The 25,692-nt window shown below is 45.2% G+C and overlaps 1 protein-coding gene across 2 annotated transcripts in view; it reads right to left on the bottom strand.

Moving 5' to 3' along the window:
- ASTN1 (astrotactin 1) overlaps nt 1-25,692 on the bottom strand; it is a 308,529-nt gene that overhangs the window by 168,770 nt on the left and 114,067 nt on the right. For both annotated transcript variants that reach the window (XM_069478389.1, XM_069478388.1), the window contains exons 3-5: nt 6,518-6,911; nt 4,944-5,090; nt 3,764-3,871 (exon numbers count right to left, since the gene is read on the bottom strand). In XM_069478389.1, the coding sequence (XP_069334490.1) occupies nt 3,764-3,871; nt 4,944-5,090; nt 6,518-6,911 (649 nt within the window). The remainder of the gene's footprint in view (nt 1-3,763; nt 3,872-4,943; nt 5,091-6,517; nt 6,912-25,692) is intronic.

The following is a 25,692-nucleotide window of genomic DNA, read 5'->3' on the forward strand; positions in this document are numbered from 1 at the left end:
TATGTGGCTTCTGTTAATATTTATTGCCAATAATACTAAAAGGCACCCATTATGGCAGGCACTATGCTAAGTGTTTTACATACATTGTTTTATTTTTAATACTTGTTTCTTTACAATAAACCAATGAGTCTGTCCAGTAACTAACCACTTTAGAGATGAGGAAAATAAGTCTCCGAGATGAAGCTCACTGTGATAGTCAACACGTATGAAGTGGTGACTGTGTCAGGCACCAGTGCTCGGGGTATTACAAGGCTCACACCATAGAACAATGACCCCAACCTTAGAAGGCAGCTCTCCCAGAGGGTTAGAGAGGCTGCAGGGTCTAGGGCCAAGCAGCCACTCCCATGAGTGGTGCTGGGACCAGAACGCAGGTGCAGTTGGACTGAGGCCCACAGAACTGGGCACTGTTCAGTCTTTGGGCCCAGTGGAGCCTTTGTAACTCCTGTTCTCAGGAGCATATGAATGAACTTTTGGTTCATGGCTGCACCCCTCCTTTAAGGGAGCAGGGCCCTATGAGGGGGTGTGTTGGCATTAGCTGGGAGAGAGACTGGAGGACAGAAGGTAGCCTCTGAGTCCTCTCTCTTTGCTACCTGGGAATATTCTATGCATGCTACTATCTTTTCACAATGGAGTCTATCTCCCCACACGTACGGATCTCCAGCCCAGCCCAGGCCTCAGCAGCAAATTCACCACCAGAACATCCCTCAGGCATTCAGATGCAACATATCCAAAACTGGCCTGGCCACCTTCTCTTGAACCTGGCTCCCCTCCTACTTCCATGGCCCTGCCACCTATCTGGTTTCTCAAGTCAGAAAACTCCACCATGCCTAACTCTTCCTTCTTGTTCACAGGCCACACAGCCTCTGCACCAACCCTCCACTGACGCTGCCACATTTTTTCATTTTGTGTCCAAAGTTTCTCTGGCCTCCATTTTCTCCATCCATACCTAACCCCTGTCATCTCACACCTGGACTATAGCAGCTGCCACCCACCTGTCTCCCTGCCTCAACCTTGCCCACGCTCACCTGCCCTGCATGCTGCCCCAGAGGGACCCTTCATGAAGCAGAGTAGACAAGGAAAACTCTCTTTGAAAGCTTTAGTGACTCCAATGAAGCATCAGGTCCAAGTCCCTTGCAGTGAAGGCCATGTCCATTCTGGCCTCTGCTGATCTTCCAGCCTTATTTCCTACACAACCCACAAGCTTGCACCCTAAGCTTCATTCTAGTAAACATTTTACTGCTCCCTGACTAGACCATCATCGTTTATGTCTCAGTGACTTTGCACATATTATTTCCTCTACCACAGAAGGCCATTTTGTCACCTTGTCAGCCTGGTATACACCTACTCTTCACGTCTGAGCTCAGACAACATCTCCCTGTAAACACTTCCCTGAAACCTTCAAGAACAGATTCTCACTCATTGGTTGGTGTTCTTCTAGTCCTCCATGCACCCTGCTGTTACAGCTCTTATCACAGTGTCCTCACTCTTTACGGACAATTGTCGCCCTGTGATTGCAATGACTTGGTACTGATATTCCTGTCTCTGTGGTCTTTCTGCATCATCACCCCATAATCCAGCATTTCCATCAGGCTTCTGAACCTCCAGTGGTTCCTTTCCACCCACAGAAGCAAGGGCAAACTCAGACAAGTGGCCTGTGTGTGACCCTCACTAGCTAGCCCATTCTCTAGCCGCACCCCTACCATCTCTGGGTGCTTAGGTACTTATATTCTGGATGACAGCTGCCACGCTCAACCACTTTTACTTCCTTGAGAATACCATGTTCTTTTAAGCATTCAAGGCTTGGCATGTGCTATTTCCCTTTACTGAAATGCCTAGATTTCTCTTTCAAGAAATCCTATACCTTATACGTAACCAATTTCTAATTCTTTTCTTTTTTTTTTTCTTTTTTTCTTTTTTTTTTTTTTTGTGCTTCCTATTGCTGTCAGGTAGAATCATCTGGTCTCTCTTCTGAGTACTCAATTTACTTTATTTATATTATTAAATTAAGGCTTATCACTGTGCCATGTTTCCATGTTTCTACCAACTTATTACAAAGCCTTACCCATAGCAGGGGGGTTATAAAATATTTTTGCTGGTCTGAGGGATATATCCATCATCCAGTCCACTTTAACAAACACAAGCATCTGCTATAGGCAAAATCCTTTGCTAGGCACTTTGGAAAAATAAATTAGGCAAGCAAGGCCCTATCCCTAAGAAGCTTCTAGTCTGGTTAATAGCAGTAAACGGTCGATGCATTAGGAAAGCTTGGTATTTAAAAGAAACAGTTTCATGAGGTAAAGAAACTCATTCTAATTCCTTACCATGGATTTTTTTCAAACAAGACTTTATTAAAGCAGGAGACATCCTGCTTTGATCAGGCCTAGGTTGGCTGGGCCTAGGTTGAGTACCTGCTATTTATAAACATGAAATGTGTATCAGAGGAGATGGGGAGACCCTAATCCACATCTCACTTCAGGAAAACTGGGGCATCAGACATCAGAATACCCAGAGCCCCACTGATCTCTTGGGAAAGATGGTGGAAAGAACTTTTATTATACTGATAGCAGTGAAGCCTGTAGAAACTGGGATTTACAACTAAAAGGGCTTCTTCCAGTTTCTGGGAAGAACACATTGGTATGAAGGGAACTCAAGTGGGGGTAGGAGACAGCCAAAAGGCATATGTCTTTTGGGGGGCATTGGCTGACTGTTGGTTGAGGGAAATGCTATTGAATGTAGTATAAGGTGATGCCACTCAGATATCCTACATTATGTCTTAAGGGACTCTGTCCAAAATTCTTCTAGACAGGGCACTGTAGAAACCTGAGGCTGCACCATGGAGAGTTCTAACAGCAACAATGGTGGGAATTTCACAGCGCTTTAGCAGTCACCTAAAAAGGCACATTTTAATATAATTTAATCCTAATGTAGCCCTATGCATGAGCTATTGTTAACTCACTTAATGTGTGAAAGAATTAGGCTCAGAGAATTTGTTGTCCTAATCCAGTATCACATAGCAAGTAACTGGTGAAGCCAATTGGTGCGTGAACTCAGAACTTCCTCTGTGATGATGGTGATACCAGCAAAATCATCAGTGGTGGCAGCTGCAGTTGCCATAGCTACACCTGAAGCCACTGGACAGGAGAGCGGAGAGGCCCAGATAGTAGCTGTTCAGAAGGATAGCTCTGCCAATGCTGAGGAGGATAGACTAGCTACCTGAGCCCTGCCGGGAGGAAAGAGGAGACTTGGAGGCTTAGGGTCCTGTAGTTCTACCAGGCAGGGGTGTAGAGATCAAAGACCATTGCACACATTTTCAGGCCATAGATCATCCCCCAACTACCTGCCCCATCCTTGCCTAGCTCAATCCCAAGGCCCATGTGGCTGAGAAGGCAAGGGGTACATACACTATCCATTTTTTCCACATATGACATACTTTATCAACTTTATTTCCTTTGTCTAAACAGCAAAATATGACTCTCGAGGCTTTCAGAAGGAATTGAGAATCTTCTGACCAAGAAATAGCCTTTCAAACAACTTGGAAACTTGTTTGAGAGTGCCATTATCTGGGAGAGATGATTCTCTGAAGATTTCCACTCTAGGCTCTTCTGTCTTCCTTAGGAGGAAACACCAGGTGTGGTCCAAGAATTCTTCCTGCAGAAACTGGCTTTGGTCCACAGAGCCTCCTACCGCATCCACCACCTCCACTGCTCCCCAACTCCCCGTCCCCGGACCCCCATCACCCCCTCTGCCCCATTGTCCTTCCTACCTCTGCTGCGCCTCCGGCTCCTTGAGGGGTCTGTGTAAAAGGTCAGCTGGGGGTCGTTTTCTGCCTCTGTGCTAGAGTCCCCTTCAGGGTTCAAGAAGGCAGAACCAGCTGTAATGGGAAGGAGCACGGCCAAGACAGCATTTTCAGTGTTGTCTTCATGACACCAAATCATCAGGCAAGTTCAACAGAAAACTCGATAAAAATGGGAGCAAGTAAACTGGCAATCTAGGGGAAGCAGCCAAGGGGAGTGGGACCACATCACATACAATTTGTTTGAAAAGTAGACCCTTACGACAACAATCACTGGAGCCCTGCCCCCCCAGCCACCTCCCACTGACTAGGGCCATTTCTCGCACCTACTGACCCAAGGGGACCCCCAGGGAGGGTGGCTGGAAAAGGAAGAAAGGTAAATTTCCTTCATTACAGGTTATGATTCTGTTAATATGAGGTTTAAATTACGTTTTAAGAGGTGCAGAATATTACATTTCTATGAATTTTGGGGGGGTTCTAGAATTAAGATACATATTTAATGCAAAAAGAAGAGAATAAAGAAAATACATAGAAATGTGGTAAGGGAACAATCCTGATGTCCTTTGAATCCCCTAAATCTGAGAAAAAATCTTCTAATATTTGATATATATACTCCCTGTCTTTTTCTGATACAGAAACAGGTAAAGGTTTTTTAATCCCCCTTTAAAATGACATTATACTGTACCTTCTATTTTATAACCTCATTTTTTTCTCATTTAATAGATGGGTGGGCAAGTTTCCATATTAACAAATATAGATCTATATTATCATTTCAAATGGCTGCACGGTGAGCCACTGGACAGTAGACAGATGTGCCAGGTAGTTAACCAATTCCCTGTTGATGGACATTTAAGCTATTTCCAATTTTTCGCTTGTTTAAGCAATGTTGTGATGAACAGCCTTTTACACACTTCTTTGCGCACTTGTCCAATTATTTCCTAAGGATAAATTCTTGTTGGTGAAATTACTTGGTCAAAAGGTTTACACATTTAAATTTTTTGGTAAGTAGCATTTAACTGGCCTGCAGGAAGACTGTGCCAGGGGATAGCCCCTCTAGCCATGCATGAGAGTGTGAGTAAAGGGTATTAATGGCCCCGTCTCTGCCAATATTAAGGAATCCACCGGCAAGCCCTACATCAGACATGCATACCTCTTGCTTTGTTGTTGATCCGCTTTCTCTGACTGCTGGAGGTGTGAGAGAGCAGGGTGGCCTGTTGGTGGTTGGAGTCCACTGGGCTGGTGGCAATAATGTTATCTTTATACTTGTTCATCAGCGACAGCTTGGCATTGTCACTGCCTGCATAAGGAAAAGTCAAGGCAAAGACTTTAAGAGAAAAAAAAAAAAAAAAAAAAACAGAGAAAGTGAGAGCAAGAAAATCAGCATGAACCCAATAGATGAGGCTTCACAGAATTGAAATAAGGAACCTGCAAAGTGAGAGACCGGCAGGAAGAAACTGCCAAATACTCCTCTTTGGTTCTAGGGGACTGCAAAGTTATAAGAGAAGCAGTGAAGTCAGGGATTACAACCAAAAATCCAGTTCAATTAATTCTATATTGATAAGGTCACCACTTGTAATCCTTTGGCTAAATACAGACTGCAGATTTGTTTCTTTTGGTCAGCACAGGGTTTTAAAAGAAGTGGAATCTGAGAGCATTCAGGCAGAACATGTCCTCTCTCTTTCATGACAGTCGACACCATTCCCTATTGTCTGACCCCCGCTTCACATATTTGTGTTGTCTGTCTGCCCCCTAAAGGCATTTGGAGTTGGTAACCTCTGAGCACCATATATCTCCCCTATTCTCAAGGAGTTCCCAGACTTTAAATCTTATTAGGAATTGGCTATTCATATAGACTCTCTTCTAGATAACAAGCAGAATGGAAACCTCTGTGTGATTCCACTCTTTCAAGCCCCACTGAAAGTCCATCTATCTTAAGCAACATTCAGCATCATACATGTCTTCTTTAAAGATAATTGGGCAGTGCTTTGAAGAATCACCATCAAGCTTTCATCTATGGAGATTTGCTTCTTCACAGAGGTTTGAAAGAGAGACAGGTGGGCTACTGTAAAAGAACAGTCCTTCTCTCTCTGCATTTTTTAACCCTGATCTTGTTCAGCTGGATTAGGTCAAGTGTCTTCCAGCCAGTGTCTCCACAGATACACAATGCATCTGAGGTCTGATACCTTGATTCCATTCCTTCATTTTGTCTTTAAAGAAGTACATCCCTTGTAGACACCACAGGGATACAGGCAAGAAAACACAACTAAAGTATCCCAGGGCCAATTCTCAGAAGTCATAGAAAACAAACAAACAAACATAAAAACTACCCCCTCCACTTCATAGGAGAATTAAATTGCCAAAGCAAATATACGATATACAGATAAGTTGTACAGTTGTACACATATGTTGATTTTTCTTGCTATCTGCTTATTGCCCAGAGTGTTGCTCTTTATACACCAAAAAGGCTCCTCTGTTGGATATAAACATATCTCTGCACCCGATGTCTGCTGGAAGAGGAAAGGGATTCAATTTACACTGTTCTTCTGATTTTCAACATTAGAAAACACCTCCCATTGTCTCAGGAAACAAGTTATTCTTACCCACCAAAGGGGCTCTGGTACATCCCACTATGCAGGACAATCAGCTGTTGCTACCTACTCCCCAGCTCCCTGAGACAAAGGCCCAGACAGCCACCTCCACCCCTCACCTGTCTCCCATCCCCACCTGGTGTGAGGTCCATCCCTGCCTTCTCATTGCAGCCCTGCAGGGAGTCAAGGGTGCGGGTGACCTGGCTGGCGAAGTCCTCCCCTCCGTTCATGCACTCCCGCTGCAGGTGGTGGCGCAGGTCAGTGATGTCGTACTCATAGCCATCCAGGATGGGTGTCTCCCGGATGCTCAGGGTGCCGCTGGAGTTGTGGCCCTGCACGCGGGCATTGCGCAGACTCTCCCGCCCATGCCCGCCGATCAGCACAGAAGGGATGTAGTGAATCTCATTGGCTGCCTCGGCGCTGGCGCTTTTCTGGGGCTGGGGGACCCGGCGGCGTTTGCACCAGCGCCGACGAGTGTACAGGATCATCACCAGGCACAAGATGGACAGCAGCAGAGCGATCATGCCACCCTGGGAAGAGAGGAACAGGGATGGCTGTGGGCAGACAGGCAGGCTCTTCCCAGAGCCACTGCCTCTTCTGCTACCACCATTCATCACTCATTCATTCATTCAGGTGTATTAAGCACTTACAGACATCATCACTCAGCAGTGAAGGGACAGATTGCACATTGCTGTGATCAGTGTTTAAGGGGAGACAAAAAGGGAACTGGGATGACCAGTGCATCCTTTTAAGTGATCCAATTGCTTCTGGCTTAGCAAACAGTTTGAAGAAATAAGTCTTTGTGATTGATTGTAAGTGTGTGTGTGTGTGTGTGTGTGTGTGTTTGAGAGAGAGAGAGAGAGAGAGAGAGGGAGATAGCAGCTACAGAAATAGGGGAGAGAGTTTATGTGTTAAGGGAAATCTGCTACACATAAAGCTGCTTTCAGGCCATTTTTTTTTAGCAGTGCAGGGTGGCATCTGGTTTCTTCTTGTCTCACATCTAAAAATCAATCACAGGTAGATTCTAAAACTAGCTCCACCAATTATTATAAATTTTAAGCCTCAGATTCCTCCTTTGTATAATGGAGAAGACATCACTTAACCCCCCAGGGTGGTTGTAAGAATTAGGTTAGCTAACTATGTAAAGTGCCTAGTGTAATACATCACACATAATTAAGGCTGTTCTCAGTATAACCTTAAACATTTCCATCTGAGTAACTGGCCCAGCGGGGAAAACCATTGACAAATCCAAAGAGAAATTTTCATCCATCTGGAATTTACCACCAACTGCGGGCAGGAATCTTACCATTTGAACATGACTTTTTGGGCCACAGCTTTCCACTAATCACGCAGTCCTGAGTGACGCTCCCTGTTCTTGCTAACACTCAGGGGAAGGGAACGAGACCAAGTCCTGGAGTCAGGCTGGCAGAGGGGTTATCTTCTGAACCTTCTGGTGCTCAAAGGCCACCACCTCGGCGGCCGTTCCTTACAAATCAGGATGCCACTCCGGCGTCTGCCGGAGGCGATGTTGCAGCGCTCAGTGAGACACCCTCTGGGGCAGCGTTTGAAGGGAGGGCCTTGCAAGCCCGTGACTGCACAGCACTCGGAGCACATAGATCTTCCCGTGCACTCCCTTTATTTTGGTCAATATCCCTCCAAACCTATTTCATTCGGCCAGGGTGTGCCACATGGTTCTGCTCTCAACCTTGGGCTTCAATCATGCCACCCTACCATATAGGCTGGAGATGGAAATGCCTGATTAATTCCCAGGGGGCCCACCCACACAAAGCTAGGTCAAGAGTATTCCCCCAAACACATAAAAGGGGAATTTTAACAATCTCATAATAATTATGTTTTGGATTCATAAAGATCATCTCCCTGTAAATTTTATTATTTGTCCTCCCCCTCCTATCATCACTGTGAGCAAAGGAACACACACACACACACACACACACACACAGACACAGCCACTTTCACACAAGCAGCGCAGAGGAACAGAGGCATGAAGCAACAGAGTCAGCTGCCAAGTGTGGCTTGTTGGGGAGAGAAGTACACTGACCTCCTGATTTTCAAATTTTTCTTTTATCTACAGAACCCCTTCTCCTGGTGCAATCTCTCATACAAGTACAGAGAAAGAGTAAACGTGCTTAGGTTATATTGTGGGTGGGAGTCCAAAGCCAAGTATTTATTCTAGGTCCTCGATAACTGCCACCTCCTCTGCCATCCATCCTGGTGGCCCTGCAAACACACATACAGAGCCCCTGGGACCCCGCAGAACACTGTCTAGAAGACACAACATCTCAACAGTGCATAACAGAGCCCTGCACTAATTTACTGACACTTGAGTGTTTGGGTCCACCCAGCAGTTTCTCAGCAGATCCTGTATCTCAGACACACTCTCCTTTCCTTCACCCAAAATTGAAACTGCAACAATAGGTAATTAAGCCACACAGAAGGAGTAACTTCCTGACTGAGAGAAGTTGTCAGACATTGAATTAGGCTAGTGAAAACGGGAGGTAATTTTATTCCCTGAAGAGCTGTAAGAGTAGCATAAGCATCAATCTCTGAGGAATGGTTTAACACCATCCTTCCTGCTCACATAGGGGTTTCTAGGGCTTCTTCCACTGTTCCTTTCTAATTCTTCTTTCAGATGGTCACAACAGGCTTATGGTAAGATCCAGGGCACAGGTTCATTCTCCATATTATGCAGCAATAAAACAAGATGACCTGTTCTTTATCAGACTTTTACCAAGTATCAGACATTTGTCTAAAATGTTCTGCACTTTTAACTGGAAGAGGCAGGGTCGGTTGCTTCCCCATTTCACATCTGAACAAGCTGAAGCACAAAGGTTAAATTACTTGCCCAAAGGTCACACAGCAAACAAGTGAGCGGTAGGACTGGAAGGGGACTGCAATGACTCTCATTTCGGAGCCTGCAGTCTTCACTACGGGGCTCCAGTCTCCCCAATGAGCTTTGCTCACCAGAGACATCTACACCTTCGCGTCTGTCTCACAGACCATAAGAGGATCAAGTAGGAAAGTGAGGAGGACCCTACACAGGTCTATCCTCACTTCCTGAAGAAAAAATTGTACTATTCAAAGTGCATATCTCACTGATGGTGGGTTGAAAGAGGAACTATCATAAACAAAAGACCCTTTACCAAGCACCTACTAAGTACCCAAACCCAAGATTAGTTGGTAGTAAAAAGATGACACTCACGTTTCAAGTTCTCTGTGTTAAAATAAGACTGTGTATATCACACATCACTATGTGTCTGGAAGACACCATAAGGTCCTCAATTTAGCTGGATTTCAGCAGAGAAATTTGTGCTCTCTTTCATCTTAGGGACCCACTGAATATCTCTAGGTTCAGCCCCTTTCTTTTCTGGTGAAGAAACTAAGGCTTAGAGAAACTACAGATCTAGAGAGTGCAGAACTAGTTCTAGTCCTGGATCCTCCACTCTTCTTCTTATGGCCCCATTTTGGTAAGTTTGTCTAAAATTCTCTTCACCTTGTGCAGAGCCTAGACACTCAACTAGGACTATTTTATGTTTATTTTTCCAAAAAACATAACTTATAAAGAGCTAAAACACAAGTTTTTATTTGACTAAGCCAGTGTATTTAGCTTCTCTAACCTTGTTTTAGTAATACATTTCCTCTGCTTAGAGCCAGTGACTGTCGACAACCTCAGCTTTCTAATAATCAGTTACCAGTAATAAGCTTCAGCCAGTATGGTTTCTCTGCTTCTCTAACCCAAATTGGTGACAGGTGTCACCACAGTTTGCAATGACTTACTAATTGTGGATTATTATGCAAATAATAATATACACACTGTTATGCAATATTAATATGTAATATTATTTAATAATATTTTCTAACAATAATTTATAAAAATCATGCTATATAAATTCCTCTGAAATACTTACCTATTCTATTTAGTGCACAGATAAGTAGGTAGGAGAAATATAGGCCCTCCTGTAGACTAAGAAAAGGCATGAGTCTATCCACCTTGATAAATGCCATTCTATAGTAAGGACTTGAACAACCAGTGCTCACGTTCAATTACTATCACATTACTGCAATAAACTACAATTCCTTGACATTTTCATTATTTTTAATCTTTCTTAACCTTCTTAACTATTGTTTTTAACCTGTTTTCAATGAAAGTGGATGTTCTAGGATTTTATTTTTTTTAAAGAATTTAGTTAAATGAAGAGGCAGTAGATGGAATGGGGGCGGGGGTGGGGTGGGGGGGGGGGAAGCCTAGGCCAAAGTATGTGGCTGGGAGCTTCCTGATAGCCAAGTCAAAAAGAAAAAGGCAAGATACACACATCTTATCTGACAAAGGAAGGTTTATTGGGAGGAAGAAACTTCCTTCAGTCATTCAACTCCAAATAGACTTCTACCTGTCCTCCACCCATGAGCACACTGACAAGATGGGTAGCTATCACACAAGGCTTTACCCAGTGCACATGCCTCGCCGTGGGTTTTAGTATTAACATAGCTGTGTTCAGAAAGTATTTTTCATTTTATTGTGTTAGCTTCAATTTTTATGGCATTAAAACACAGGAACAAAACATTAAGGTACATGTGAACTCAAGCAACAGAGGCAAGATGCAAACTTTGAAACTTAAAAAAAAAAAAAACACTGACTGCAAGCACTGGCTCCAAAACATAGAATTGTTTTGCTCTTTATTCATCTTTGCATGAGTTTTCTGATTATTCTATTGATTTTTCTCAAAACTGTTAACATTTTGTACTAGAAGTGCTTTGGGGGTATATGAGAACTCCACATCTATTAACGAATTCCTTGCAAAAAAGTGACATTTTAAAATATATTTTTCTTTAAAAAAATCAATAAATCATTTCTACTGGCTTTAATAGAGATCAAACAAATGAAATCAGTTTTTATTTTATTATGAAATTGACATTTTCAGCATTTACCTGAGAGACTGATATGAGGTTTGTCAGATCATTTGTAAATTTTAGAATTTTTATGTAACAATGTTTTATATAACATTCATGATAATTGCCCAGGGATGGAAAATTCTAGGCAGATCTTTCTTTTATGCTCTTTCCAGCCCTCCAGGCCAATCACAAGACTGTCTCATTATCTGACCCTTATTTTCATCCTGGGTCCTGGGTCACTCCTCCCTCTCTTAGCTAACTCCTACTTATCCTTCAAAGTCAGTTCAGGACACAACCTCAGCCAACTCTTCTCTCGTCTCACCGCACTGCCTAGAGAACACTGCACATAACTCTAACCACAAGTACTTTTACCTTTGATTTGCTTGTTAAGCTCATCTACTAGACTAGAGACTTAGCGAGAGCAGGGACCATGCCTGACGTATCTCTTGTAGCTCCAGGGTCAAGCACAGTGCCTGGCATAAAGCAGATGGTCAATGATTATTTGTGGGACAAAGGAAGGAATAGAGGGAAGAAGGAAAGAAGAACTCATCAACTTTGAATATATCTCAATATGGGCATCTTCTATGTGTCTGCATGCTAAGTTTATATAAGTCAGCTGCTTACCAGATTCATCCACTCAATTCATCACCACATCATTCAACAAGCATTTCCTGGTACCTACTTTTGCAAGGCATTTTTCTAGTGGTCACTGTTATGGAGACATTGCAGTGAATAATACAGGTATGCTTCCTCATCTCATGGAGTTTCCATTCTACATAGAGGAAGTAACTGCCATGATTTGGTGTTTAAAGGTAAATGCAGGCACAAAAGAAAGACAAAAACAGATCACAGGCACTGGTAACAGCTAGTCATTTCTTCTCTTCTATAAACCAAAGAAACTGCAGTGGGTTTAGACATCTTGGACTAGAGGTGATCCTCTGGTACACCCCACGGGCCAGTGGAAGACTTCCCAAGTCAGTGTCACATAATCAATAAATCCTAGAATAAAAGACTCTGGGTCTATTAAATGTCACCAAAGTTTAGGGAGTCACTTGGGTTTTGTGGACTCTTGGCAGAGAAATGGAAAAGTGGAGATTATGTTTCTAGCTACCATCTGTCAAGAGACTGCAGCCAATCAATCAGCTCACATTTCAAAGCTCACTTCCGCCCTAGAAGTAAGCAGAAGAGTGAATTAGGGACATAATTAATTATTCCTCAAGGCAACTGGACATACTGAATTCAAATTGTATTCCTACAGGAATTAAATGATGATTAAAAAATAAGAATCACATACACAAGTTAGGTTGCTCATGTCTTCTATTTTTCCTCCATAACAATGCCCGAAGGTGAGGGGCAAACACACTCTCTCTACGTGCCAACAACCACTCACATCTGTGTCTGGCTTTTACAAGACACTGGCCAAGAGCAGGAAAAACTGTGTAAGCCCAAATGGAAACTATGGTCATATTCTAATCTAGAGCCAAAATGCCCCAGGGATAAGGGAGTGGACAAAGTATACAGATAACTTTTCAAGGTCCCTTCTGCTCCTGTGATTCTAGGAGCCCACGTAAAATTAGACCTGAATTACTAACAGCATGAAGGTTCCCACTAGAATCACAGGGCCAAGCAGCTGCGTGACTTGGTGCAAACTACATCGCCTCTTTGAACCTAACCCAGGCCCTCATCTACAAAATGAGGTGACTGAAAGAAATGCAGTCACTCTAACAACCAGAACATTTTCCAATTGCAACGCTGATCCCTGTCAAACAGGAAATGACACTAAACTGGGAAATTAATGGCAGAGAAAGTTGCTGTGAGTTCTTCCTGCCCAGTAAAGTCCAAAGCCACAGGACAAGGAAGTGGTGGACCTGCTCCTTCAGAGTAACCATCAACTCCATTCAGCCTGGAGCCCTTCGTGCCCAGACCTCTCCTTCCCTCACTAAAACCAGACGGTGCCGTCAAACTTGTGGAAACGTATTCTTGACCTTGAGGATCTCTTTCCTGCCAGAAGGAGTCACCCCAGCTAGCAGAGCAAAAGCCATGGTTTGCATCTCTGGCAGCATCTCTTTTCTGCGGAGGCTGGTGAGTAGAAAACCATTGTCCCCTGCCCGTCTCCTTCTCCAATGAAAGACAAGTGAAAACACTCGAAGCATATCAAGCAGCAAGTTCAATTGATAAATTATTAGGAACATTACCTCCCCTCGGGGCTTCTCTGAAGTCTTTAATCGTGTGGAAAGGCCTTCCAGTTGCCACGGGCCACCACGGTAACTAAGAGGCCTCAATATGTCTTCTGGGGCTTCTGACATGAGCTGCACATCCCCAGCGGGGGCCAGCCCTGCCAGTCCGGGCAGCCTCTTGCTGGGGCGCACCACTGCTGTTGACAGCTGCCTCGGCACCTTCAGAACCCCTTTGCCACCCTCCCAGGGCCAAGTATCCACGGCTCAGGGAAGAAACAAGTTGTTTCCCAAGATCTGATCTCAGTACAATGCTGTTTGCTGGTTAAAGATGGGGACCAGGCAACCTTCCCTCAACAGGAGACAGACTCTGAGACTAAGAGCCTTCCAGGTCAGGCAGGTTGGTATTCTAGCGCCCTTCCAACCTAATGGGGTTATGAGCACATTCTTCTCAGGAGAAAACGCAACTTTATAGCTTTTTACTTGCTTAATTAAGTAAATTTAATTTAGTTTTATTTTGTGTTTTTCCTGGGTCTAGAAGGTTTAATACTATTAGGTTTGATCATTGTCTTTCTTTTTTAACCTGGGCAGTTTGTCTTTAATCCCTTTATGAGACTTGAGGAGTTTCATCTAATGAGCCGGGAGCCCTACAGGGACAGGCTGGAGGCCAGTGTGCTGGAGTCAGCCGGGCTATTTCGAGTCGTTCTCCTTTGGATCTTTTTATAGAACTGCTTTTTTGGGTCTTGAGATTTTTCCTGCCTCAGACCCTTGACTTTGCTGTCTCAAGGCAAAAGTAAAGGAGCACATTTGTCCATCAGCCGCTTAGACTCTCTGATCATGAGCAACTTGGGCTACCTGTTGTTTGCCTCCATAAGCATGTGAAGGCCAGGAAGGGCTGGGTGAAGCAGAGTGACAGAGAAGCCACTTGCCATGGGCTTGGCTGCCAGCCATGGATCCCCTAATTCCAAAGGCTGGCCCACATCTCTGCAGTGTGGGAGAGCAGTGAGGAATGAGGCTACTGGGGCAGAGCCAGGGTCCTCCATCCCTCTGGATGTAGATGGAACAATTTCCTGAGAGACAATGGTGCCTAGTCAGAAATGGTGGGTGGGGCCCCAATCAGTGTCATGTGTTAAGAGGCCGGCCCACATATAACCCATGTGTGGGGTGTGCGTGTGCACAGACATGCACAAATGTGTATATTATGCATGACAGGCAGGCTGAGAGGTAAAAGGGTCCACACAGAAGCAAAAGCACTCCAGGTCGCTGTCTCAGCAGCTCATGGGCAGAGCTGCGTGAGACAGGCTCCCTCCGTGAACTATTGCAGCAGTCCTTTAAAACTTCACAAGCCAAGCATGAAGCCAGTACATAAATATCACCAGCTGGATAATGCTCAATGCTTATGCTTGGCCACGTTCCTTTCCTCTCTTCCTCTTTGTTTTTATGCTGTAGGTGATTGTGATGGGATGAAATAATAACATAATTTGTTCCATTAGGACCAAACACTAAGGGAATTATTGAACAAGTAACAGAAAAGGCAGAGGGCACAGTATATGCTAATGACCACTAGACTTCGCCCCTCTTTCCCTCTGATCATAGTGAAGTTATTAAACCCCCTTCCTTTCATTTCCTCAGAAGTCAGGCAGCCCCGTCGAGGGGAGGAGAGGAGGTCTCGGGGAGCTAAGAGCTCCATGGGACACAGCTGGGGCTAAGAAAATAAAAACCAGCAATATTAAAAACCAGTCATCACTGAGGGCAAACCTAACGCAAGGCACATGCGAGGATTCCAATGACGTCAGATAAAACAGCCTATAACAGAGTTGGGAAGAGCAGGGGAGGGAGAGTCAAGGTTTCTCTGAATTTGGTACACATTCATCAATAGCACTGTCTGAACCAGTGAAGATGGAGATCTGCTTCCTTCCCAGCCAAAACCCGAGATGGGCCCTTACAGGCTGCACTATTCAGAGACGCCTGCTGGCCAGGGTGCAGGTGGAAGGCCTTTCACATGGGGTGTGGCTTGATCATAGTCGGTCTCACACACAGTCGTACAACTTGATCTTCATGATGTCTGTTGAGCCAGGGTCTAGTCAAGTATTCAGGGACCCTACCCAGGTCCTCTTTTACAGCAAAACTTCCAATGGCACAGTCCTTATACTGAGAGAGGTGAAGACCACATAGCTGATGGTTAGTTTTGTGAAGATTTCAAAGGCCACAAATCACTATGAAATGATTGAGCAGCTCTCAGCTTCCTATAGTAATCCTGTTACATATGCCTTGTTCCTACTGCATTGGTACAATGGAGAAGGAATACTAATAATAACTACTGTTTGTTAAGTGCTTACCATGTGCCAGACATAGCACCTAGTGAATTACATTCATTATTTCATTTAATCCTACCAATAAATATAAGTAGTAGAGATTACTATTTCCATTTTTAGATGAGGAAACAGAAGATCAGAGTAACTTAAGTAACTTCCCCAAGTTTACACAGTAGTATGAGGCCAAACTAAGACTCAAACACTGACTTTATTGATATTATTTTATGACCTTGTCATGAAGGAAAGAGTCCCCCACTGTAGCCTGAGCTGTAATCACCCAACTTCCCATTTTCTGTAAAGTACACTTTGGACTCCCTTGTTCTTACACCTAACTCTTGGGTTATACAAGTGAGGATCCCCGAATGTCTACACTTAGTACTGTCTATACTGCCTTCCTCAGATTCCCCCAGTCTTCCTCAGTTAAGCTTGATCATTAGGTTGGCCAAATGCAAAGCTTCAAACAATAATTTAACCAGTATTGCCACTGGGGGCCATACTTGTCAGGCTGTCATTGTGATACAGGCAGAGGACATCTATGGAGATATCTGTTCTTGGGTAGATGTTTTCTAAAGTGTCTTCAGAGCCTCAGGACACAGATGCTCAACCATTTCCTTAAGAAGAGTCTGACACATGTGAACAAGACTAGGGCCTCTCTGCTCTCCATAATCCTTGCTCTGGGATGGGAGACCTAGGAGGAATAGTACATGGTTTGCACAATATAGCAGCACACATATATGGCAGATTGAGGAGAAATGTTGGACCTGACTTTCAAAGAAACTAGGAATTGCATTATAGTCAGGTCACCCCTCCCCCCCCCCCAAAAAAAACAGTGCTGGCCAACAGATTTGGAGAAGATAGGAGAAAGCCTGCAGGTCATATTTTGTATTAGAACCTAAACAGTGACAGTGGTCATTCCCAGTGAAAATCATTCAATGCTGATCAAATACAGAGCACAACACAACGTTCCTACTTCACTTTGTGCTCATAAAACTCCTCCAACTAGTAACTGATTTGACCCACAACACTCCACATTTGAATCACAAGCCCAAAATTCAAATCCAAACCCTGGGGAGAACAATGAGCACTCATAGTCATCGTCACACTCCAGCTGTGACTCAATCTTGGCACACAAGTAAGATGCATATTAGAGCCGAAGAATTGCAGCAAAGGGAACAGGCGAGGAAATTAAGGACTCAGAGGAGATGCTGACGTATGAGGACGATTAGAGCATCATATGCCAAGATCCTTCCAGGCCCCTCGCTCTTTGCCAGCCGGCTTTGTCTGGCATCAGAGAACAGAGGGAGAAGGAAAGACTGGCAGTCAAAGACTCTTCTCTTGGGCCGTGCACTGAGTGCCATGGTGGCTCTTATTTTTCTATCTTAACAAATTATTAAATTTCTGTGGAACTAATCAAGCACAGCCCTGGAGAAGAGGCTGGTGTGTGCAGGCAATCACTGAGTGAGGCACTGACACTCTCATTACGGCAGGCTTCATTCGCTAAACCACCAGCTCCAACATCAGCAGCATATTGTCTTCAGCTAATTACATTTTTGCTGGCAAAGCTGTTGTATAAGTCTTCAAATCCTTTTCATCGTTAATTTTGAAAAACAAACTAAAAAAAAACCCCACAAAAACACCTCACTGCCCCACTCTGCCTCCTCCGTCCCTGGCACCCTGTAGCCACATGCTATCGGCTTGGTTCTTCTGGTTTCCCAGCCTTCCTGACTCGTGTTTGACTTTTTCTGGAGCGACGAAAAGGGGGATTGTCACAAAGTGAGGCAGAGAGCTCGTCTTGAATGCTTGATGTCTTCACAAGCTGACCACGGCTCACTCTGTTCCCCGCCAGGCGCCAGCCACTTACACTAGGACCTTGGGCACAGGCCCCGTGCTCGCAAGCCAAAGATAGGGCAGAGCAAAGGGAAGCTGGATGCTGAGCCCCAAGCCCTCCCCACCCTCCCACAGAAAGTGACAAAAGGCTCAGCGCCGCTATTGTTTGTCAGATTTTGATTTACCGATCAGTGGCTCCACCATGCAGAGTGAATCCACAGGTCAGCCAGAGACATTTCCATGCTACAGGGGCAGTCAGGGGTTGTGGCCTCCAAGGCAACTGATGAGGCAGATATCATCGCCCGGCCAATTGCCTGATCCTGTACGTGTTTCCCTGACTCCCTGGGGCCATTCCTGGGCAACCTGCAGCATCATTACAAATTAATTCGTAGTGTAGTGTTCACAGAGTTTAATATTTCTACGTTTGAATAGTTGGCATTTATTTTTCCTACTCAATATCCAGCTATATTGTAAGGGAGAGAAGGAGAGAGAGAGAACAGGTATGGGGTGTGGGGCTTGGCTGTGCCTATCTCTGAACCCTCGCTCTTTCCTCCTCTGACACGTTCTTCCTGGCCCTTCTCCCTGGGCCCTTCCCAGCCTTTAAGCTCCCGCACCAGTCCTGCTCCGTCTGCACCCTACTTGGATGGCTCCAGTCTGCAGACATGTCGCTCTCTGCCAGCTCCCAATGCATTGTGTGAACATTTCTTAAGCGGCTCTTAATCCCTTGTTCTGCTGTTCCCCCAAATCAGAGCCCTGACTGGACTTGCAGGCAGACACCACGTTTCCAACAGCCCCCGCAGCCCCAGCCCTGGCACAGCGCAGGCGCAGGGCCGACCCTCCGTCGGGGCTGCCGGGGTAATGCAGGCGGCTCTCGGCGGGCTTGGCGACGTTGCGGAAGCACGCACGGCACCGCGTTCATGCAGTTTGTCCACTGAGACTTGAGGCCTTCCTCTGCAAGCCGGCCTTCCGACCTGCCTTGGAGCAGCCAGGGCCACTCCTTGGGCTGCAGAGGGAAAAGTTACCGCCTCGCGGTGGCTTCTTCACCCACGGGATGTGCGAGTGGGAGGATGCGCGTGCAGAACCCTGACGTCTTGTCTTCGTCCAGCCTCACTCCAGCTTGAACCGTTCGGTGCCATCAGCAAGCGACTGTAAGATGGCCGAGGGCTCACTCGAAATGACAGAATTGTTTTTTCCAGTAAAATTAACTGACCTCCACTTGGATCTAACTGCTCCTGCTCCTGCTTCACAGCATCTGCGTGAGCACAGGCTCATTGCCAGAGAGGTCAAAGTTTGTCATCACATTTGAAAACATCTACGTAGCACCTAATTCTAGGAAGTGCTGTACTACAAAGTGAATGGTGCAAAACAAAGTCCCTTCTCTTGGAAATTAAAGTGCTAATTGTTGTTTTTATTTATGTATATATTTTTCTGTTTCTGCAGAGTGACTGCAGGTAGGATGCAGAAGGTCTTGTTAACTCCATTCTGTAACTGGGGAAATTAAATTTGGCTTAACAGGAGGACCAAACACTGTCAGGACCAACAGTCTCCTAGTTTCCTCTGCCACCACACCGTGACAGAGAGGGCTACAAACTGGGCAGTGTACTCCTGGCACCAGCCACATCTCCATTTTTTTTTCTCTCTCTCCATCAAGAAAGCATATCAGAATGCAAGTTGAGTGAGAATGACCTTATTATAGGTCATTTGTAACTTTGACTCCCCTCTAGTGAGAAAACGCAACCAGTCACAATTTCCAGCACTTTCCCTATGATTTGTATCAAATGCACTTGCCACATCTCACAAATGACAGGGACATACCAGGTATCGTGACACTGTGGCAGAAGTGTGAAAGGCAGTGAGGACAGGAGAGAGGAGGAATAAGGAGCTGCTGGCTTTGCCCAGAAGGCTGGGCCAGGGACTGCCAGGCAGGGGCGCCCCTCATTGCACACCTGGTCTCGCCCGGTCCTCAGACCACTCGGAACTGGAGTTCTTACTCTGAAAAGCTTTCACAGTGATTTTGCTCAGTATCAATTAGAAAATTATATTTATACATGCATATATATACAGAGAGAGAGAGAGAGAGAGACAACGAAAGACAGAGAGAGAGACAGAGACAGAGAGAGATGATCTTGTGAGCCGGCCACTTCTGGTGTGCATGACAGTCTTCCCTGAGGTTCCTGTTCCATGAATAAGTGGAGGGAGGAAGCGGTGAGGGTTTAAAGGAGAAAAGGAGCAACAAGAGAGGAGACCTGAATAGAAAATTCCACCAAAGAACAGAGTAAATGTATAACAATACAGAGGAGGGTGCCCTGACGGGTCCCCTGGCTCCTAGGCCACTGACCGTACCACCTCTCTGAGGGCATCCGGGGGCGGGCAGGAAAAATTTCTTAGAGGGAGTCAAGGGACAAAGCTGAATTTTTCAAAGACTAGGAAGAAGTGATCCCACTCAGAGGGGAGGAAAGACATTTTAAGGCAAAAGGCCAGCGTTAGTAAAATCACAGAAGTATTAAACAGCAGGGGAGGTCCCGGACATTGGCCGGGGCAGCTTGAACGCAGTGGAAGGCCACGGGGGAGGAGAGCATGGTTAGGCCATGAAAGGTTGAACACCTTGGGAGTTAGCCTTCCCAGGGGAGGGACCTACTCAAGGCTCTTCACCAGGAAGGGGCCCTCGTCCGAGCTGCATTTTATTAGGAACAGCCTGGTGATGGTGAGAGGGCCGTTATGAGGAGAACGAGTCAGGAGACAGAAGTGAACGGGCAGAAACCCCTGCATCGGTCCAGTGACAGGGGACAGGCCCCGCACCAGCAGGGATAGTGGAGAGTGAAGAAAGAGAGATTCTAGAGACATCAGTGAAAGGCTTAGTGAAAGGGAGGGCATGAGAAAAGAATCCCACAGGCATGCTGGGCACAGGGACTTGAGTCAGAGGGTGCAGAAAGCAGGATACGGGGTAATAAGAGCAGCTAGGAATGTTGAGATCCATCTGTCCCCCAAAATGAAAATGCTCTATTTGTGCAGAAGATTTTCCAGTGAAATGACTTAACTGTCTTTTTCCTTTTGACTGTTCTTTCTCTGCAACCCCAGTGACCTGGAATAATTAGCTAGGTAAGGCGGCATCTAACAGAGATGCTGGTGAACATTTCTGCATGCAAAAAAACATGCCTTTGAATGCACTTACAGTATCACAGAGGAATAGTTACATGGCCCACTTCTCACTCTCACTTTTTTTGATTATATGAAATCAGGTGAAAATGAACATCAGAATCAAGTCTGATCAAAGAGACAAAGGAGCTCTCACAAGGCAGCTGCCAGAGGGGCTCAGAAAGCAGAAAGAAGCAGGAAAGCAGAGATGAAGTCTCCAGGGCCTCGGAGAGGAGCCTGTCTCTTCTGACAGCAAGGGGCTGGGGCATCCACCCCGCCTCGTCCTGCTCCGGACGCTGTCCTGAGTAGCAGTGAGGCCACCTGGAAGGGACTCGGGAGGTCCTTGCAGGGCCTGGCACCACTACCCAGCATGGCAGAGCCCACTATCCTGTCAGGAGTTTTCCTTCGAAAGCAGATTTTCCCCCAAGGTGTCAGGGCTGTCCTGGGAACAGGCACGGGGCAACTAAGCAGTCACTTCCATGAGCAAGAAACACAGACATTCCTGGGCTCGCCAGGAATCTCTCTGCCTCTGGTTTCACCCCAGTCCTTTTAGGCAGCAGGGTAAACATCCTCCTGTATAGTACTCGAAGTCCTCCAGCGGTGACTCTGGGAGATTTCTTTTTTCCAAATCCCCCCAGAGCTGGAGACCAGAGGGCTTCTTCATGGCTTGCTCCCTCCCACCATATTGGGGCCACTTCTCCAAGTCCACCCCTAGGAGGCCCCTGGAGCACTTCAGCAGGCAGAAGTTGGGGGTGTGTCAACACTCCCTGGAGACACTGAGACACAAGGCTGACTGCCCTCAGGTCAGCAGAGAGGCCCCAGCGGGCCACATGGAGGGTGCACAGACACCAAACTCCTCCCATGGGACCAGCAAGAGGCTCACAGTGGGAAGTGACAGCTGCTTCCCAGGATGGATCTTTTTCCATTCAACCCAGCCTGTAGCCACACAGGCCCACCACCTTCCCCACGGACCACCACCTCATGGTGGGGGTGAGGGGGAAGCAGAGTTGCCGCAGGGAATGGAAGAAAGTTACTTCATGAATTCTTTTTAAGTTGTGTCACCAGGGACTGCTGGGGTCCCGAGTGCCCTTCACTTTCACGTTCCTAGATGTGAGAGTCAGTGGCTTGCCAGGGTAGCCAGCCTGGGCCTCCCAAGGCACAGGACACAGCCTATCTGTGCTCTGGCGCACGGCATGCCAATGGCTGGGGAAGGCATGGAACATCTCTATGCTATCATTTGTTTTTATAAAATGTTATTTTTCTTAACCTGTATTGAAATAATTAACTGTAACATCAAACCTATGATTTTATTGACATTTTCATCTCAGATAAGGCTTTACTCTGGAAAAACCATTCAATTTAAATAAAATTATTCAGAAAATACTGATATAGATTGCATAAAAATGCAACAATAAAACATGAATGCCTAATATTTTGAGAACACTGATCTCACTGAAGCCTCTCATTTACAAGCGAGAAACCTGAGTCTCAGGAAGGTCCAGAGGCTTACCCGAAGTTTTACAAGCTTTTGGAAAAAAATGACTATAATCAGAGCATCCTGACTTCAAATTCAGTGGTCTTATCACAACATCAGTCTCTTGCCAGCCTTGCTGCAGCCACTGCAGAGGAGAGGAGCCACAGTTTACGAGAGCACAGCTGGGTTTCAGCCCATGGTGCTCTGCTGTGGGAGCCAGCTGTGAGCAGAGCCCTGGCTGGGGCTTGCTGGGGCTGCCCCGTGCCAACCGCAGGTGGAATCCAAGGAGGGTGATCCTGCCCTGGCCGGGCTGAGAACTGAAATGCTGAGGCCACTTGCATCCTCGAGTGTTGAGGAGAGAGGGACTGGACAGACACAGCCACCTGAAAGTTCGGGGATGGTGACTTGGATGTATACTTTCCATGACATTTAGGGAACAAAGAGAGAATAAAAGAGGGATGCTTTAACATCACTCTTAGGGTCCAGAGCCCTTCCGAGTTTGTTCTGTGTGACACCTTACTTCCCTTTGTAAGAATGTGTCCAAAAGCCCACAAATGCCAAAATCTGGCATATCCACTCTTAGAAATCCCAAGTGCGTGTACGTCTTAGGCCAAAAGCCTTCCATCTTCTTCCTCAGACAAAATAGAGGAATGCAGGAAATGAAGGGTGAATCCTTTAGTAAGCATCTGGTGTCTGATCTCCCATACAGCTCCATCTTCTTCCTGCCACTGGGGGAGCAGAACTCACATCTCAGGCTACCGTAAGCAGTTATATGAATCCTAAATGCTGAGAAGGGGAGCCAGAGCCCAGCAGGTCCCAGACACCATTCAGTGAAGCACCTGCTGCTGTCAGCCATAGTACATATTAATAAACTGACATCTGACTCATCCCAAGTTAGAAGGCTACTTGACTCATCTATTGCTATTCACGGATGTCAGCAGCAGTGCTAGAGGTATCAGAAGAGGAGATCCTAAATAGCAAGGCAGCAGCAAGAAGCACCTGACCTCCTCAGATTCATCATGGCGACCCTTATGCAACCTCAGGGAGGGTTACTGACATCAGCCTCTCATGTAGATGACGCGTTAATGAACTTTAGCAGATACTTAAAAGTGTCACAGCTGATTTTATAAGGCAAGGTGTAAAAATGCCTTGTCCACACTGAGCCTTATTAGCAAGACCAAGAGCCACCACTAACTCTTAAATTAAAGACACATATCAGTCCCCACACAAACCAGCTTTATCATGACATCATGTCTGGAAGCATACTTCTACTTTTATTCCCACACATTTATATTAGGTATTGTGCTATAAGGGGATATTTTAATATATCCAAGTATTTCATAAAACTCTACTCTGTATGTCAAAGTTGAAACCTAGCAGGAGCCATCAGCCTCACAGGGGAGAAAAATAGCATATTTGCTAATAAGTACCCTGTTTATACTTTTCTCGTCAAGTCTAGGCATAGTTTTGTTTTCATCAACATCTGTCTCTGCTAAACCCATCAGTGCCTCTCAGGAGAGGCTAATGTGCTTGGATTTCACCTGAATTTGTGAATACCACATGCCTTGAATTTATAGTAAGAACAATCTTTGTCAACGCCTGCCGTAAGTGACAATTATAATCAACGTGTGGGGCTCTGGCTGTAGCTAGCAAATTATTATCTTATGGCTTGTAAATAGGACCCTAATGCTTCTACCAAGTTGTTAGATTTTAGTCTTTGTTTAGTCTCTGTAGACAAAATGAGGAGGATGTACTAAATCAGGGTCAGCAAACTCTGGCCTCCAGATCAAATGTGACCCACTGCCCATTTTTATAAATAAAGTTTTATTGGAACATGGCTATACCCATTCATTTACATATTGTGTATGGCTGCATGAGCACTACAGTGCCAAGAGTTGAGTAGTTGAAACTGAGCTTATATGACCTGCCAATCTGAAAATGTTTGCTATCTGGTCTTTTACAGGCCCCTGGCCTACATAATTTTCTGCCATTGTCTATGCAAGCATCCTCTCGGTGGATATATGGCTGGCTACATCTGCTATACCTAAGTCTAGTTTCTCTCCAGCCAGGGCCCATGGGCATAGGTTTGAGGTGAGATTTAAAGGTGACCTCAGGCCTGTGAGAGAATCCCAAAACTTTAGAGAGGAGCAGAGGATGAGGGAAAGACACTAGAGAAAAGATAATAGCACCAGAAATCAGAATCTCTGAGGTTTTCATCGGTGTTGGCTGTCAGCATCACCCACCATGCTATACCTTATGTTCCCTGCTGTGAATGGGAGTAATAAAATCATTATATGGGTCAATATTTGGGTAGAAAAGGAATTCACATAATGACATAATTTGATTGATTAAATATAAATAAATTAGTGAAGTTCTTCCAGGGAAGTTGGAGCTGGGATTAGCATTCTAAACCATGAGATGCCTGCTAGGAAACCCTGTAAACAATAAAACAAAGGTGGCCTAACAAATGCCCTAGAGTACTTGACTGCATTTTCGTAATGGGTCTATTCTGATGCCCTGATGTTCCTAATTCCCTTGGTCTTTTCCCTGAGCACAATCCTCTAGGACTCTTGTGAGAGGTTGCTATGATCCCAGCTGGTTCTCTAGCTCCCTAAGGTGGTAGGCCGCTGGGTCACACACTGCATGCAGAATTGTTACAGGCAGCTTGCGTGACACACCCTCCCTACCCGAACCTGCCCCCCAACCCCTGCAAGAGCCTACCTACCTAATATTTACTGAGCACCTCCCATTGGCCAGGCAATGTAAGAAGACCTTGTAAGAATTATCTCGTATAATCATCAAAACATGCCTATGACATTAGGATTTATTATTATTCCCATTTTATGGATAAGGAAAGTGAGTTTAGAAAGATTAAGCAATTTCTCCAAGGTCACCAAAAAAAATCTAGTAAGTAGTATATGTAGGACTTAAATTGGTCTTTATGATAGCAAATTCCTTTCTATAAACTACCACAATAAAATTGAATAATGTAGGAAAATTTTTTATTACTGCTTCAATCTCATTGCTTATTATCAGTCTATTCAGGAGTTCTGCTTCTTCCTGATTGAGTCTTAGGAGCTTGTGTTTCCAGGAATGTGTCCTTTTCCTCTATGTTTTCTAATTTATGTGCATAGAGACTTTCGTACTATGTGCAGAAGATGTTCTGTGTTTCTGTGGTGTCAGTTGTAATAGCTTGTTTTTCATTTCTGATTGAGTTTATTTGGGTCCTTTCTCTTCTATTCCTGGTTAATCCAGCAAGAGGTCTATCAATTTTGTTTATCTTTTTAAAGAACCAACTTTTTGTTTTATTCCTTTGCATTGTTTTTTGTTTGTTTTTCATTTCATTTAGTTCTGCTCTGACCTTAGTTATTTCTTTTCTTTTACTGGCTTTGGGTTTGGTTTGCTCTTCCTTTTCTAGTTCCTTGAGACGGGTCTTTAGAAGCCCCAGACCAGATGGATTCACAGCTGAATTTTACCA

This window comes from Eulemur rufifrons, chromosome 8 (genome assembly GCF_041146395.1).
Source record: "Eulemur rufifrons isolate Redbay chromosome 8, OSU_ERuf_1, whole genome shotgun sequence".
In the NCBI taxonomy this organism is placed as follows: Eukaryota; Metazoa; Chordata; class Mammalia; order Primates; family Lemuridae; genus Eulemur; species Eulemur rufifrons.